General features: G+C 44.3%; 1 protein-coding gene across 1 annotated transcript in view; it reads right to left on the minus strand.

Moving 5' to 3' along the window:
• The window catches only part of LOC129330426 (piezo-type mechanosensitive ion channel component 2-like), a 90062-nt gene that overhangs the window by 13171 nt on the left and 59865 nt on the right, over window positions 1-17026 (minus strand). The window contains exons 39-43 of the mRNA XM_054980454.1: window positions 15526-15652; window positions 13993-14140; window positions 8219-8433; window positions 6698-6856; window positions 4650-4797 (exon numbers count right to left, since the gene is read on the minus strand). Coding sequence (XP_054836429.1) covers window positions 4650-4797; window positions 6698-6856; window positions 8219-8433; window positions 13993-14140; window positions 15526-15652 — 797 coding nt within the window. The remainder of the gene's footprint in view (window positions 1-4649; window positions 4798-6697; window positions 6857-8218; window positions 8434-13992; window positions 14141-15525; window positions 15653-17026) is intronic.

Here is a 17026-nt window from a genome sequence, read left to right on the forward strand (position 1 = left end):
TGATACGATTTCTCGTTCCTTTCCAATGAATTTGTTGCATGATTGCCTTCAAAGTGATGAAATTTGATTGCTTAATTAATTAACACCAGACAGTGATTTATTTACCTGAATCTTATTGCATTTGCGTACTGACCCTTTCTTTGGTGCTTAGATCATTTCAGCCATCTCATTCATATCTATTATAAACTACTGAGGCAAGAGCCCTTACACGCCTGCTAGCGGTCTCTATACTTGCACTTTTGGTTCTGCAATACCAGTACATTTCACTTCAAAGGCCAATTCTGATACTCTACTTTTACCCATTCTATAATGGCCTCACAACCACATGTCCATATTGTCTCGCAAAATGTGAGGGGTTTAAACAACCTGGTGAGGAGAAGGAGAGTTCTGACCAGCCTGGCGAAACTGAATGTAGATGTAGCCCTGATCCAAGAAACACACCTCCATGCATCCTATGAGGCGGAGCTTAAGGCCCCATGGATAAAATTGCAATTCCACGCAAAGGGCTCCTCCAAATCCCGCGGGGTGGCAATCTTACTAGCAAACAGGGTCCAATTTGAACACAAAGCCACCCTACGGGACCCTAGAGGCAGGTTCTTATTCATAAAGGGGCACTTCAATGGACAATTGCTTACACTGGCATCTGTCTATGCGCCCAACACGCAGCAACTGGAGTTCACGGAAGAAATCCTCCGAAAATTAGAGGCATTCCAGGAGGGATCAGTAATTGTGGGAGGGGACTTCAATTATGTAGCACACTATGACCTAGATAAATCCTCATTTCCCCGCAACAATGCACCTCGAGTGCCAAGAAGGCCTAAGAACCCTAATCGTGACACACAGATGCTCACGCTATTTACTCGGTTCCACTTAGTGGACATATGGAGGGAGATGAACAAACTGGCCAAAGATTACACATACTATTCCCCACGCCATGATGTATACACCAGGATCGACTATATCCTGGTGTCCCCAGATTTGAGAGACAGAGTACTACTCTCCAGCATAGGAGACATAAGCTATTCGGATCATGCTTGGGTAACGTGCAAATTATCCCTAGATAGGCCCTACGAAAGGGAGAGGCATTGGACGTTCCAGAAAAACCTCATACTTAATGAGAACAATGTCCTACAAATTGAACGAGATATCACCCAATATCTCAAAGATAACCAAACAGGCACGACATCCTCCCAAACGGTGTGGGACGCTCTTAAGGCGGTACTAAGGGGACAACTGATCGCTCTCTCTGCCTCTCTAAATAAGAAGAAAAAACTCCAAAAACAACTCATAATGGATAAAATCCACCAATTGGAACGCTTACACAAGGATAGAGGCAGCAAAAAAACCTATAAACAGCTGCTCCATGAGCGCAAAGCTCTGGAGTCACTTGAAACGTCCCAAATTCAAAAGAACATCTTATATTTAAAACAAAAGTACTGGAACCACTCTCCTAGGACCCTACGTTATCTGTCCTGGAAGGTCAAGGAGAAGAGAATAAATAGGCACGTCAGACTTATAAAAAACGACAAGGGACAAACGTTCACTAAATCTCCCGAAATATTGAATGTATTTACAAAATTTTACACAAATTTATATACTTCCTCCAGGCCAGATAAAATGTCAATTAGGAACTATCTATCAACCCATAAGAACATTAAAAAACTGGCAGCGGAACATAGCCAATTAATGGATACCCCAATCACCGCCGCAGAACTGCTGGAATCCATTAGGAATTTAAAGAGCAATAAGGCATCTGGGCCGGATGGCTATCCGGCCGAATTCTATAAAAAGTTTGCTTTGGTACTAATCCCGCCCCTGTTATCGGCCTGTAATGAGGTGCATAAATTGGGGACCTTACCTGGAACCTGGGCTGAGGCAGTCATCACCATGATCCCCAAGGAAGGCAAAGACCCCTCTAACCCCGGTTCGTATAGACCGATTTCTTTGCTGAATGTCGATTATAAAATCTTTACCTCAATATATGCACGACGCTTCAATTCTTTCATTGGAAATTATATTTGTACGGATCAGATAGGCTTTATCCCCAATAGGGACATCTCCGACAACATTTATAAGGCGCTGAACATTTTAACATTCAGTAGACACAGCAAATTACAAACCACACTCCTCTCCTTGGATGTCGAAAAAGCTTTCGACACCCTGGAGGTCCCGTACCTGCAGATGCTCCTTTCCCACATGAAATTCGGCCCCAACTTCCTACAAACAATTAAAGCGATATACGCAGGCCCCAAGGCAAGAATCAAACTTAATGACTTAGCGTCCGATCCCTTCACTCTACACCGAGGCACGCGCCAAGGGTGTCCCCTTTCCCCCATCCTTTTTGCCCTCGCGATAGAGCCCTTAGCAGAGGAGATAAGAGCCAATGAAGGGATTCGAGGCATTGAAATAGACAAACGTACTTACAAAATATGCTTATTCGCTGATGACATCTTGCTGTTTCTTACGTGCCCACTTGCTTCCCTAAAGGCTCTGGCAATTGTTCTTGCTCACTTTGGGTGTATATCGGGGTTGAGGATAAACCAAGCCAAATCCACCATCCTATCAGTGAATCTCCCAGAGGAGACGTGTAACGAAATAAAACGGCAATTTAAATACCAGTGGGCCAAATCACACCTCCGATATCTGGGCATAAATATCCCTCCCAACCCAGCCCAGCTACTCCAGGTAAACCACGTCCAAAAGATGAAAGAAATCAAACACCTCCTGCTCAAATGGAACAAGCAAAACCTGGCATGGTATGAAAGATACCATTTGATAAAATCCTTCGTCCTCCCAAAATTGACATTTTTGTATAGAACAATTCCGATTGAAATCCCTAGCAAAATTCTGAGCCAATGGCAGACGGCATTAAACCGATTCTTGTGGCAGAATAAGCGTCCTAGGATTGCCTTCAAAGTTTTGTGCGCCCCTAAAACAGCAGGGGGCTTTAACTACCCAAATATAGGGCTCTATTCTGATGCAGCCAGATTGACAGACATCCTCCAGATATTACTCCCCTCTGGACACTCTGATTGGATAAACATAGTGGGCACCTTTTCCCAGCCAAACACGTTGCGAGAGACTTTCTGGTCTACCCCAAGTTTGCGTCCTCCCTCCATATATCAAAATATGTTCCTTGCTGCACTGCTGAAGCTTTGGGACAGACATAAGCGTTCCCTTCTCCCGGCCATATCCCGCTTTTCAGTGCTCACATCACATAAGGGCATGCCTCGCCAGCATAATATAACCGCACTGCGCTCCTGGGATGACCTGCGGGACTTGAGGTTGTTGGACATAGCCACCAAGGATGGTATTATAAGCAGAGTAGACTTGAACAACAACCTGGGCAGGGAAGTCCCCTGGTTTTTCTACCTGCAACTGCGATATCTTCTGCACGAATTGAATATAAAAAGCGTAATGACTAAACCACCAACTAAATTTGAAACACTTCTGGACTCCCACTCATTTAACCGTAAAGGTCTCCTGTCAAGACTATATCTCACCCTGCTTGATACCAAACCCCTAAACACTGAAGAGCTGCTCAATAAATGGCAACAGGACTGTGGGATAGAACTCACACGAGAGGATAGAGAGCATGTTTGGCACTCTGCATTGCTTAACTCCCCTGTCACCACTGTGCGCCTCCAAACCTATAAGATTATCCACAGGTGGTACCTTACTCCCCAAAAGCTGGCGAAAATATATCCCAGCAGATCTCCACTCTGCTGGAAAAAATGCGGGGAGCAGGGTACGTTCCTGCACTGCTGGTGGGAGTGTAAAAGTGTTGCGGCTTTCTGGAAGGCGGTTCTCCAGGAAATTTCCCGTATCACGACTTATGTGATACCCCCAAGCCCGGGACTTGTCTTCTTGGATCTTTGGGGAGATCTAGATATTCCCCATCTGCGGAAGGCATTGGTCAGAACTCTCCTAGCAGCTGCAAAGGCTGCAATTGCACTCAGGTGGAAATCGCGATTCCCTCCCACTCTTGACATATGGTATAGAGTGGTGTGGGACCACCTTATGATGGAAAAGATCACAGACAGAATTCGAGCATTGCATAACCCCTCCAAACCTACACAATTTTACGCACAATGGTACCCTTTCCTGGAATTTTTATCTCAGAATGAATGGCTGATCTCTAAGCTACCTCACTACGCGATTATAAACCCCGAAATTTGAAATATGGATTTACTCTGCGACATAATGGATGTGCCTGTACATGATTCTCCCGATGCTGTTATAATTAGCTTGCTTAACACTGTATTAGACTCCTGTTGATTATGTATAATATTTGCACACTTGAATATTGCCAACTGTTAGTGTTTTGATGTTTATGTATTGTTGTATCCGAACATTGTTACGTATGATGTCATCTTTTTTCTACGCATTTACTGTTGATCTTGTTACTTGTTACACTTTCAATAAAAATTTTTTGAAACTAAAAAAAAAAAAAAAAAAAAAAAGTTTTGATGGGAAATGTGGGTGTCCTGGTTTTACAGCTTGGCTCTCCATTACAGCTGCAAGACCAGGATGCCTACATTTCCCATCAAAACTTGAGGGAAGCTGAAAAGCGTCCAACCTGTGTCAGGCATCACTTGTAGCTTGGCTCTAAGTCAAGGCTCTGTCACCCAGTAAAGAAAGTCACTCACTTTCTCGGATTCTCTCCAGCATTTCATGATGAAAATGTTAGCATAGATATCCTCCACACATATCCAGCTGGAGAGGCTGAGAGTCGTGTCAGTCCAAACCCAGTCCATGGCAGCCCTCAGCTCTGTCAAGAAAGGGATCAGGCGAAATCTACCCCGTAGGAGGAAAGAAGAACCCAGGTCAATGGTACAGGTCAGCATTTTACTCTATCTACCCAAGGCAGGAATTCTGGCTGGTTAGTGACTTGAAAGCTTTTTACAAACGCTGGCTGATTCTGCACACGTTGGATAATGCACTTCCAATCCTCTTTATAGATCATTTGGAACAGATTTTTTCATGTGCGGAACAAAAAATCCACCTCAAACAATTGATAAAGTGCATTGGAAGTGCATTATCCAACGTGTGCGGAATCAGCCACTCTACTGAGAATGATACAGATTCTCAGATTCTGAGGCTTTCTCCAATCTACTAATATATATCTGTTCATAGCATGCCAAAAAGAGCCCTGGTAATTGTCATTTGATGGCTAAGGTGTGTAATATTCTGTCCTTTGTTCTACTCATGGAACTTTAAATATCCACATTTCCCTAGGGACAGAGAATGTCCATTATGCTAAACCTGACATTGCTGATTTCTCCTGAGTGAAATCCTCTCAGTATAGGGTTGCCAGCTCCAACTTGGGAAATTCCAGGAGCTCTTGTGGGTGAAACCTGGAGAAACCTGGAGAAAGTGGGGGGGGCGGGGGGCAGGAAAGGACCTTAGCATGGCATAAGAGGCCTGGAGACCAGTTGTAATTCCGGGAGATCTCCAGCCACTACCTGGAGTCTGGCAACCCTATCTCAGTATCACATCTCTACCATGCATTCCCATGTAACTACATTAGGCACAGTAAGGCGCGTGGACCAGAGGCTCCCTCTGAATTTGGGCGCTCTCTCAGTTCTTCTGTAGGGCAGGCATGGCTCAGTGGGAGGCCTGCAGCCCAGATCCAAACCCCAAAACAATTTCATCTAACCAATAACCCAATTTTATATGAGTTATAGTAAAAAAAGAATGCTCCGATTTTTACTTGTAGGAAAAGAAAGATATTTTTAAGTGATAAGAAGGAGAGCTAATCCATACAGCAGCTAGTCATTCTTGTTATAGAAGTAAAAGGAAGGTGCAAATATACATATAGGCTGATTCCGCACACGTTGGACAGTGCACTTTCAATGCACTTTATCAATCATTTGAGGTGGATTTTTTGTTCCGCACATGAAAAAATCCATTCCAAATGATCTATAAAGAGGATTGGAAGTGCATTATCCAACATGTGCTGAATCACTCATAGTTAAGTGTTATAGGAGTCTTACACTGCAATGCCAAGCACAGTTATGTGTGCGTGCAGCGTGTGCAGGCTGTCAAGTTGTAGCCGACTTATGATGACCCTGTAGCCTTTTCAAGGCAGGGGACTAACAGAAGTAGTTTGTCATTGCCTGTCTCTGTGCAGCAACTTTGGCCTTCCTTAGTGGTCTCCCATCCACATACCAACCAGGGCGGACCCTGCTTAGCTCCTGAGATCTGATGAGATCAGGCTACCTGGACCATTCAGAGCAAGGCTAGCACTGTTACACTTGTTTAAGTCGGTTGAAGTAAATGGGCTTGGAAGGGTGTAACTGTTTAGGATTGCACTGTCAGAAAGCCATCTGAAGCAGGTCTACTTAAAGGGCTTATTCCCAGGAAAGCGCTCTCACAGTTGCACTTTAACAATGCAATGCTAAACAGAGTTACTCCAGTCTAAGCCTGTTGAGATCAATGGGCTTAGACTGGAGTAACTCTGCTTAGGATTGTACTGTGAGTTACCTATTATTTTAATAGGAGAGGTCTGTGAGATTGTTCTGGTTCAGCCAAGGGCCACAGACTTATGTTACAATAGTGCTGTTGCTTTTCTTTTATAATGTCTGGTGCTTCTGGAAGCAGTGAACATAACCGCTTGGCATTCAGGGGGGAAATATTTTCAGATTCGTTTAGGTTCTTTTTCCTCAGTTATTTAAAACACACACATACAGCTTACCCTTGGAATAAAAAAAGGTTTATGCAGTTGTATCTCTTGGTCAGAAAGTTGCCCAGAACCCGTTTAGGGTAGCCGCATTTGATCTGAAATGCTGACAGGCCAAAATAGACACACTTGATCAAGTACCACAGCTGGGCCACTGGGTTCCTGTTAAATCTCCTGCAAATGAAATAGAAGAAGAAAGATCTCTGTTTCCCTCTTGAGCAATGGAAGATTTGATAGGGCCCAGGCAATGTTTTTTGGCCCCAGTGCCCCCCCCCCAAACCTGGGCAATATCTATCCATGAAGGTACTGCCCTGTCAGCAAACAAGGAATGGAGCAAGCAAAGTCCCGGCAGTGCTACCAGCACCTCAAAGGCTCAACTAACTGGGCAGAGCCAGAAGGCCACACCCAACAGAATCCATGTCCGCTGGGTTCCCCCACGCCACCTCCCCCAGCAGCATTGCCAGCATCTGAGGGGCTTACCTTGGATTCTTGAGTGGTGAGCAAAATGGCCTGATGTTCCCCTGTTCTGCCCCTGTACCAGAGGCTGCCTACCCACCGACCCCCTGGTTAGATGTAAGCTTTCTTAGAACTGAGTCCTCATACAACATTGTTCTCTGGGGAGCTTGGGAGAGAACTAATTCTAACTCCAGAAACAGCCGATAGGAGCAACTGTCGCTTTTCTGAGAGGGATCCGTTAGGTGGCCCCAAAAGCTGGATTAGAAATGGCAGTCACGCACGGAGCATCCATTCGTAGTTATTCGTTCGGACAGGTGAGTTGTTGGACTGGGGAAAATGACTGCGAGCGCTCGTTATGGCACGGTTTGTGCTGCCAGAGAAGAGGGCTGCACCAAGTGCGGAGCGAGAAACAAAACAAAAAAAATGGTGCCGTGGAAAAAGTGGTTTTATTCCAATATACAGTTTGTACTGGACAATACCCAGAGATGCTTGTGCAGCCCAGATCTTGGCGTGTGTCCTGACCCTGACTGATGTTCCACATTTAGTTTGCTTAGTATAAAAAGGGCTGATCAATGTGTACCTCGAATGGATGTTAATATCTGTTATTACAGTAGTTCGTTACTTATATAGAAGCATGGCCAAATTAATAAAGTGATGAATTTCTAGTTCTTAAGCTCCATTATCTATGTCGCTACTGCCCTCTGTCTCATACAACCAATCCCTGTTCTTTTCCCCAACACCCTGACAATCTCGAAAAAGCTGTATACATAATATCGTATAGACAGATGTCTGTCATTTATTTCAACAACAGGATTGGGGTGTCTTGATTGCCCATATTCATACACACGTGCCTTGTGCAACATTCCAATTTCCAATTGAGTTGCAAATCAAGCCATTTTTATAACCAATGAACCAGCCAACTATCACGATCAGGGGCGAGACTTGAACATTTTATCTTTCCGAGGGAGTTAAAATGGATGGCATGAATAACGCCTCCCATTTCTTTCGAGGCTTGGTCTATCTGGTCATTAGCAAGAGATTGTACCCCTTCCCCTCCACTCAAATTGAATGTTGTGGTACCTTCCTGTTACTCCAGGCAAGATGAAGAACATCCAAAAGTGGATGCCGAAGACGAGGACCACGTGGAAAACGCACTTCCCGAACATGTTCTTCCTCAGGTAGATTGCCCGATCAACAATCATTACACCAAACTGCATTAGAAGCATCACAAGGAAAGCTTCAGGGACCTGGTCTTCGGAGAGGGATTCTGTTATGTCAGCAGCGGCCGAGTGCCTCTGAAAGAAGGGGAAAGCATTTGTTTATAAAATCTGGCCATGAATGAAAAAGAGCAGCTATGAGTTTGGGGTGGAAGTCTGTAGACATATCTGCACAGTTCTATAGCCATTTTTTTCTCCCAATGAATCCTGGGAATTGTAGTTCGGTGAAGGTGCTGCAAATTGTCTTCTACCACCTGCTCCTCCCCTCCAGCTCTTGGAAGCCTAAAGGAAAGCTGCCCTCCTGGAGGAAAGTGCTTGGGGGAGAGACCTTTTCCACTGAGGGCAGAGTTTTTGCCTTCTGCTCTGTTCCTCCTCTCTCCTTCAGATGGAAGGGAGACTTGTTCTATTTGATTTGATTTTTTTTTGGTCATAATGTAAGCCACTTTGGCCCTGGCCTGCATGGCTCAGGGTAGCCCAATCTCATTGGATCTCAAAAGCAAAACCGGATTGGCCCTGGTTGGTACTTGGATGGGAGACCACCAAGGAAATCCAGGGTATTCAGAGGCAGGCAATGGCAAACCACCTCTGTTTGTCTCTTGCCTTGACCCCTATGGGGTCACCATAAATTGACTGTCACTTGACAGCACTTTACACACACAAGCCACTTTGAGTCCTCCTTGAGTGGAGGAAAGCCGAATAGAAGTACTCAAATAAATAAGGTGTAGATATGCACAAAGGCTGCCCATCCACACACAGCTGGATATTGCAGTATCACTGGACCGTAACTGGATTATCTTGTCCACACAGGAAAACTGATAGCTGCTTTAGCATAGGGGTTAAGTGGTCAGGTTGTAAATCATCACTCTGCTGGTTCGAATCTCACAACTACCACGAGCTCAGCAGGTGGCCTTGAGCAAGCCATTCCTGTATTGTGGGGATAACAACAACACTGACTTTGTTCACCGCTCTGAGTGCGGCACTAATCTCTCAAGATCAGTATACCAACAGGGGGAATATCATTACTCTTTTCACGAATATCATTATTCTTTTTGTGAAATACCATGTTTTTTAGTAATTTTTTTTTTACTTTGTATGCTAATGGAATCTATATATTTGATTACTTATATACTTGCCTAGAGTAATTGTTACATTTTTCTATTCTCTTTCTTCTTTTTGCTGTGTTTTGAAGTAATATTTCTGCATATAGTGTCTATTATATCTTTTTAATTATGATTTCTAACGGATCAACATATAAAATATAATAGGTTAATCCACCAATTTAAGAGTAGACCAAATTTTAAGATACTAAGTCAAGTAATGGAACTAATATTAAATAATCTGTGATTAGATGCTTATAGTTTCATTCATGCAGGAATCCTCAACAATAGGCGGAAGTATAATTTGTATTGCTTTGGACTATCTACTTGGAATTGAGGAAGGAGATTAAAAAAACAGTTCATATATATTTACTTATATTTTGTAGGTACTTCAGTTTATTGTTATTACTCAATGTATTTTACAGCATACATAATGTGTTAGATCTATTTAATAGTTTTCTGTATAAGGTTCTATGCACTCTTAATTGTTCTTTCTTACTTCTTAAATAAAATCTAAAAAAATTTTTAAAAGAAGATCAGTAAATAAGCACAGTTGCTGTTGTGAACAATTGCTATTGTGCAATATCCAGCTATGTGTGGATGCAACCTAAGTGATACTGATGCTGAGATATATTTTATCGTGAGATGTCACATATCTCTTGCCTTGAAAACTCCAGCAGTGGTCACCATAAATTGGCTGCAACTTGATGGCACTTTACACACACTTTAGAACTATAGCATAGATGTGCCTGACTCAACTCCCTGTCCTGAGAGCCAAGCTACAAGTGATGAATGACACTTGAACAGCAAATGAACAGACTCAGAGCCAAGCTACAAGTGACGCCTGACACAGGTTGGACACTTGTCAGCTTCCCTCAAGTTTTGATGGGAAATGTAGGCATCCTGGTCTTGCAGCTGTAAGGGAGAGCCAAGCTGTAAAACCAGGATGCCTACATCAAAACTTGAGGGAAGCTGACAAGTGTCCAACCTGTGTCAGGCATCACTTGTAGCTTGGCTCTCACTTGTGTCTGTTCACTTGCCGTTCAAGTGTCATTCGTCACTTGTAGCTTGGCCCTGAGATGACACATTTTTAGCCACATCTGCATCTCTCCTCACCTGCAGATGCTATCAGGGCTAACACTAAAACCTGGAAGATGTTTGTAGATGTTATCCTCTGATTTCCTTTAGAATCATAGGGCTGGAAGAGACCTCTGGGGTCATCAACTCCCTGCACAATGCAGGAAATTCACAACTATCTGCCCCCCCCCCCCGCACGCACGCACACACGCACACACACACACACACAGTGATCCCTGCTCCATGCCCAGAAGATGGCAAAACACCGCCGGGATCCCTAGCCAAACTGACCTGGGGGAAATTGCTTCCTGACCCTGTGGTGATCAGCATTACCCTGGGCATGTAAGAAGGGGCATGAGAACTAAGCACTCTCTTAGATAAGGGGCCACAGCTCAGTGATAGAACTTCAGATTTGCTGGTAAAAGGCCCCAGGTTCAACCACTGGCATCTCCAGTTAAAAGGAGCAGGTAGTAGGTGAGCTGAAAGACCTCCACCTGAGATTCTGGAAAGCTGCTGCCAGTGTGAGTAGAGAATGCTGACTTTGATGGACTAAGAGTCTGATTCAGTATAAGGCAGCTTTGTGTGTTTGTGTTCCTTGTAATCCATTTTTTTTCTTGGCAAAGCAACCAGTTTAGGTGAAACCCTCAACAGTGGAGATGTTACAGATTGCCCATGGTGTGTAGCAGACTGCAATTCTTTGCTTCCATCCCACCATACCAGAAAGATATCTCGGGCCCAGTTTGGAATTCTGCACAGCTTCTCACCCGAGCTCTGCAAAACCGGAGAGAACCTATCATCCTAACGGCAGAGAATCCTGGCCACTTTTGTTTGTACGGACCATCAGACAGGAGGAAACCTGTAAGCGGCCTACGGTGATTGTGTTTATTTGATGGACAGTTGATGCAAAACAGAGAAAGTACTTTGTCACACAACAGATAATTACCTTTCACAGGATGGTGGTGAAGGCCACTAGATTAGATAGTGTTGGAAAGGCAAATTCACAAAGAAGTGTTCTACAAATGACTATCAGCCATTGAAGGCTGAATGGAACCTCCAAGTTCAAAGGAAGTATATCTTTGAACACAAGCAGTGGTGGTGGGGATACCCAAAGAGGCTTTGGCATCTGTGCCCCTGCTATGGGCCTTCTTGGGAATCTTTTCAGCCCCTCTCAGAAGCAGGATGCTGGGAGAGAAGAGTCCTTGGTCCAATTCAGCAGGACTCTTTTTATTCTGCACAAACTGGGAATTTTAGGAAGCAGCTGAAGACTACCTTTTCCCCAGTGAAGCACCTCTGAGATTATAAACTGATCCTGGTAGCGATCGCATCTTTTCCTTCTAGTCACCCCGTACTGTCCCCACTCGACTTGTAGCCTAGTACCCCCTGGATGGATATATTATATGGGCCTACACAATGTAGGGTTCCTGATGGGGGCAAATGTCCCGATTTCCCTCTGGGTGGCCCAACCTTGTAATGAATGACATCAAATATGTATGTCCTGCTTTCTTCTCTAAAATTAGAGGCTTCCAGAAATTCAAAAACCTATTTTTGTTTGTTGGCCGACCAAGGAGTAAGGTAAGAAGTGTGCAGTCCTTCTTGCTCCACTCTTAATATAATGCATGAAGCAGAATTCCCAAAGGACCTCGGGGGCACATGGGTTTCACTGTGGGTGAGATGCACAAACCAATCTCCCATCACAGCAGAAACAGATTCTCTTTTCTCTGCTTGTAAATTGAAAACAGATTGAATGGAATAGGTGAAAAAAAACCCCACAATGTGATAAGAGTGGAAGTTGGTCAAGTTCTATTTCATATGCAGCTGCCTTGTAGAAAATCAGACCCTTGCTACACCTGGCTTAATATTAGCCCCTCTGAATGGCAAAGGTTCTTCAGGGTCTCAGGCAAAGGAAGGCTTTCCCCAGAACACGAGAACCTTAAACAACACATGCTAAGAACTGAAGTATGGGCCTTTTGCGTCCCAAGCATGTGTTCTACAGTGACATGACATAGGTTGCAATCCTTTTCCTTGGAGTAAGCCCCACTGGATAAAATGGGACTTACTTCCACACAGACCTGCTTAGGATTGCTCCTGTAATATTGTATTCTCATTATTAGAGAATACAAATCTTGAAACTATAATGGAAATGACGGAGTGCCTTCACATCAGAGAGCAGCTTTGTATATGCCTTGCAAAATGCCTATTCTTTAAGATGTTTTAATGAATTCTCTTCTTCAATTCCAAATAAGAGGCATAGGAATGCAATAAATAAATCAACAACAAACTGAATAAATACATCAAATTTGGCTCAAAATGAAAATTGGACAGTTCTTTAATGTAACACTGTCCAACTCACATAGAAAATTCTGAAAAATCAAAAACACTTGCTTATCTTAACATTTCTAAAGCATTGAACTCAAATACTGTTGCCAACTGTTTAATTTTATGATGCATCCAGTTGGAAAAAATCAGGGCTCATTTTGAGGGGGAACGCACAGGAACGCAGTTCCAGCAGTTCCCCAAAGAGGTCACATGTCAGGTGGTCCTGCCCACCTGACTCTTGGCCATTTTGGGCCCTTTTGGACTAGATTGGGGCCACAATGGCCTGGATCGGGCCACTGACAGGTGGTGGATCACTCTCCCGCTCATCAGTGGCCCGATGCTGACCATTTTGGGCCCCTTTTCAGCCATTTTCAGCCCCTTTTTGCCATTTTGGGCCCAATTTCGGCCCTGAATGGCCAGGATTGGGTCCAAAACAGCCAGAATAGGTGATGTCAGGGGGTGTGGCATATGCAAATCAATTATACTAATGACACACTTCCGGTGTTGGCAAGAGGCGTGGCATATGCTAATGAGTTATGCTAATGAGTTCCTCCAGCTCTTTTTCTACAAAATGACCCCTGGAAAAAATAAACTCGCTTTTAGGTTCCACTACCTCGATATTAAAATTTTAATTAAAAGAATGCAACATTTCACATTTCAAATTCAGAATATTTTTAAAATGCAGGCTCATTTATCAGAAACAGAAACACTTCTGTTTTGTTTTCAGATCCGGCTGATTTTTATCTAGCCAAGATTTTGCCTATCTTCTTTGCTTTCAGATCCCGATGTGCACAACCTGTGTTACTTCAAGCTTCCTTATAGCCTACTCTCAAGTCAATTTTATAACTCTTACAGTGCAATCCTAAACAGAGCTATTCCAGTCTAAGTCCCATGAAATTAATGAGATTAGATTGGAGTAACTCTGTTTAGGATAGCACTATTATCCCCCTTGTATCTTTTGTGGAGAAAGCATATTTTAAATAAATAAAAATAAAACGTAAAGCAAGTGAAATAATAACATATTTTTGAGAATATGCAAAGAGATTTTCCCACTCCACTGCCAGTTGCTACATTTCTAGGATTACTAAACTGCCAAGTGCTAGGCATTCTTGAATCCCTGGAGACTTTGATTCAGTTATATACTTACACCAAAAGCCCAGTAGCCAAAGATGACAACAACAAAATTGATCACGTCGGCCAGGAACATGAGAGCATAAACATCACAGACTGTGCTGTATTCTGGGTAGATTATATCATGGAAGAATTGTCTGATGGGCCGATAAACCTGAAGAACACTGGAGTTAAAAATCAACCTAAATTAGTCAAATTGCAAAGTAGATTCACATGTCTCAAAAGAATAATTAGTGTGGCTAATGCTTCAGGAGAAATAGCTTCAATGCCTTTGCCTTTGCTAGCAAACGTCTGCAATGTAGACCTCCTATTACCCACCCAAGGTATTTTTATTTTTTTATTTATGTCATTTATAATCCGCCTTTCTCACTGAGACTCAAGGCGGATTACACAGTATGAGCTTAGTATAATCAGTATCAAGTACATTTCCATACAGTGTCAAGGACATTTTCATAAACAATGCCATAGGGTAAATATAAACAAGTTTACAAAGACATACCATTAGCAAGGATCCAATACAGAGTAGAAGAAGGAATTACCTGCCCACAGATCCAATTTCCCACCCCAAGGAATTGAGGAGCAGGAGAAAAAATGACCTCCCTTTAGTGACACTCTAGGAATTTCATCTTCACATCCTTGCCTTGTCTGACTTTCATTTCTTTCCTTGGATTCTACTTCTGTCTGACTCTCCTTTTAGATCTATGACAGTTGCATTGGTGAAATGGCTTGGACTGAACTGATAGCCCAGATTATAACTCCACAACCTACTTAGATGAGACCTGCTCTGAAGAACTAGACATATCTAAAGCACCTCAGCACTTTGTTGATAAAGTGCAGCAACCTCCGTATGCTCCCTCAAGCTCCTTGGAGCAAGGGCTAAATACAAACATAACGAGCATAAAGCCAACCCCACAAAACAGTCCTCTGACTTATGTGACTCTTTCCCTGGCAGAAGAACCTCTTGCGGAGTTCGAACTCTCAAAAGCTCATACCCTGGAAATCTAGTTGGTCTTTAAGGTGCTATTGGACCCGAATCTTGCTCTTCTACTATAGACTAACACAGCTATCTACCTGAAATTTAATATGGCAGAAGACTGATTTAGGTTGGATGAAGGCTATAAAGTTGCTGAAGAGATAGGTAGGATTCAGGCCACTAAAAGCATATGGTACTGAGATCGAGGGATAGACATAGAGTTCCCAGTCCCCCGGTGAGAGCAGGCAATGCCCACTGCCAGCCTCCGCCCCCTAGTTGGCAAGGAGAAAAAAATGCGGGGAATGGGCCCAGGAGCTCCTTAAAATTGGGCTGATTTTAAGGAAAATTCCCCCTTGCGGGTGCTTTCCCTTTGATGTCATGCCAGGAATGACATCATTCCCAGCGCGACAACAAAAGTTCCAGAGCACGCGTGCAATTTTTGCACATGTACAATAACTACTCCCTGAGTGAGCCCCCCCAAGACACACACACACGACCCCCAATTTGGACCCCCGGGGCCCCTGGGCAACCCTAGATAGACATGTTTTAAACAAATAAAAATATACTCGCATTTACATTTTAATCGCCAGCTTCTTTGCTTCCCGCAGGGTCTGTTTTCTCTTCTCCTTGGTCAGTCCTTCCTGGCTGGCAGAGCTCATTTTTAAAAGACCCCATTTCTTCTTGTCTTCTTTCAGAGATCCATCTGATCAAAAGAAAGTAATTATAGCTCAATATGGGAAACTTCCATTTCCCTCATAACCCATTTTTATGATTAGGGCGTTTTGATGCCCGCCTCTCAGCAAACGTTCCCAAAGTGACATACATCAACATAGCTAATTCTCAGCACAGCCAAATCTGTGGATACTTAAAACCAGAGACTGGAGCCATGAACAAGAAAGAACTTTCTACAAACCTGAAAACACCCCAGGTGTGCAGGAAATCTGAAATCTTTATATATATTTTTTTCTGGGGTTAAAAACCCTCCAAATAAGAGAACCAATGCCTGAATCTTTAAGAAACAAATGGTGTCAGTGGCTGTTGCTAGGCAACCACACAGCACTACCAGCCAACCTTCAAGCCTTAGTTTTTGTCAGGGGGCGGGAGGCAGGACATTTTTCAGGATTGTTTTGGCCTTTGATTGAGGAGGCAAAGGAGTATGGAGAGTGAAAAGCAGCCCTGGGAAAGGGCCCCACCCCCCAAAGGAGAGAGGAAGGAGCAGTCTGCCTGCCCCACACTGTCAATTGGCCAGAGGCCATCTCCTTCATCTTGACTACAGCTTGGATGGGCTGGGAGCTGCATCTGTGCCTCAGAGTTACCAGCCGCTGCCAGGATGCCTGTTTTGGCCGGGATCGGGGCCACTGCGGAGTGCGGGAGCATTCCTGCGCTCCGCAGGGGCTCACAACGGGCCCAATCCGCGCCAAAACGGGCCCAATCTGCGCCAAAACAGGCCCAATCTGCACCAAAACGGGCATGGATTGGGCCCGTTGTGGGCCCCTGCAGAGCGCAGGAACGCTCCCGCACTCCGCAGGAGCCCAAAACGGGCCCAATCTGCGCCAAAATGGGCCCAATCTGCACCCATTTTGGCGCAGATTGGGCCCGTTTTGACGTGGATCGGGTCCGTTGTGGGCCCCTGTGGAGCACGGGAGCGTTCCTGCACTCCGCAGGGGCCCACAACGGGCCCGATCCGTACCAAAACGGGCCCAATCCTCACCCATTTTGGCACGGATTGGGCCCGTTTTGGGCTGCTGCGAAGTGCAGGAGCGTTCCTGCGCTCCGCAGCAGCCCCCAATGGCGCAAGCCAGGGGGCTGCGTGATGACGTCACTTAAAGTGACGTCATCACACTTGGAGGAGCACCCCACCCACCCCGGTAAGAGCCAGGCCCCAATCTCCCGCTGGGAGATTGAGGGGGCCTGGCAATCCTAATTACAGATCCTTATACTTAAGCAATACACATGTATGCGAATGAACTTTCTGAACGTAGCTGTAGTTTTTTCTAACTTGTTGTATAATCACACAGGTGTACTTTCTTCTTTGACAGCTAATTAAAAGTAGTGGACAGTATCTAGATTAATGTCC

The sequence above is a fragment of the Eublepharis macularius genome, chromosome 5, assembly GCF_028583425.1.
Source record: "Eublepharis macularius isolate TG4126 chromosome 5, MPM_Emac_v1.0, whole genome shotgun sequence".
NCBI classification, from domain to species: Eukaryota; Metazoa; Chordata; class Lepidosauria; order Squamata; family Eublepharidae; genus Eublepharis; species Eublepharis macularius.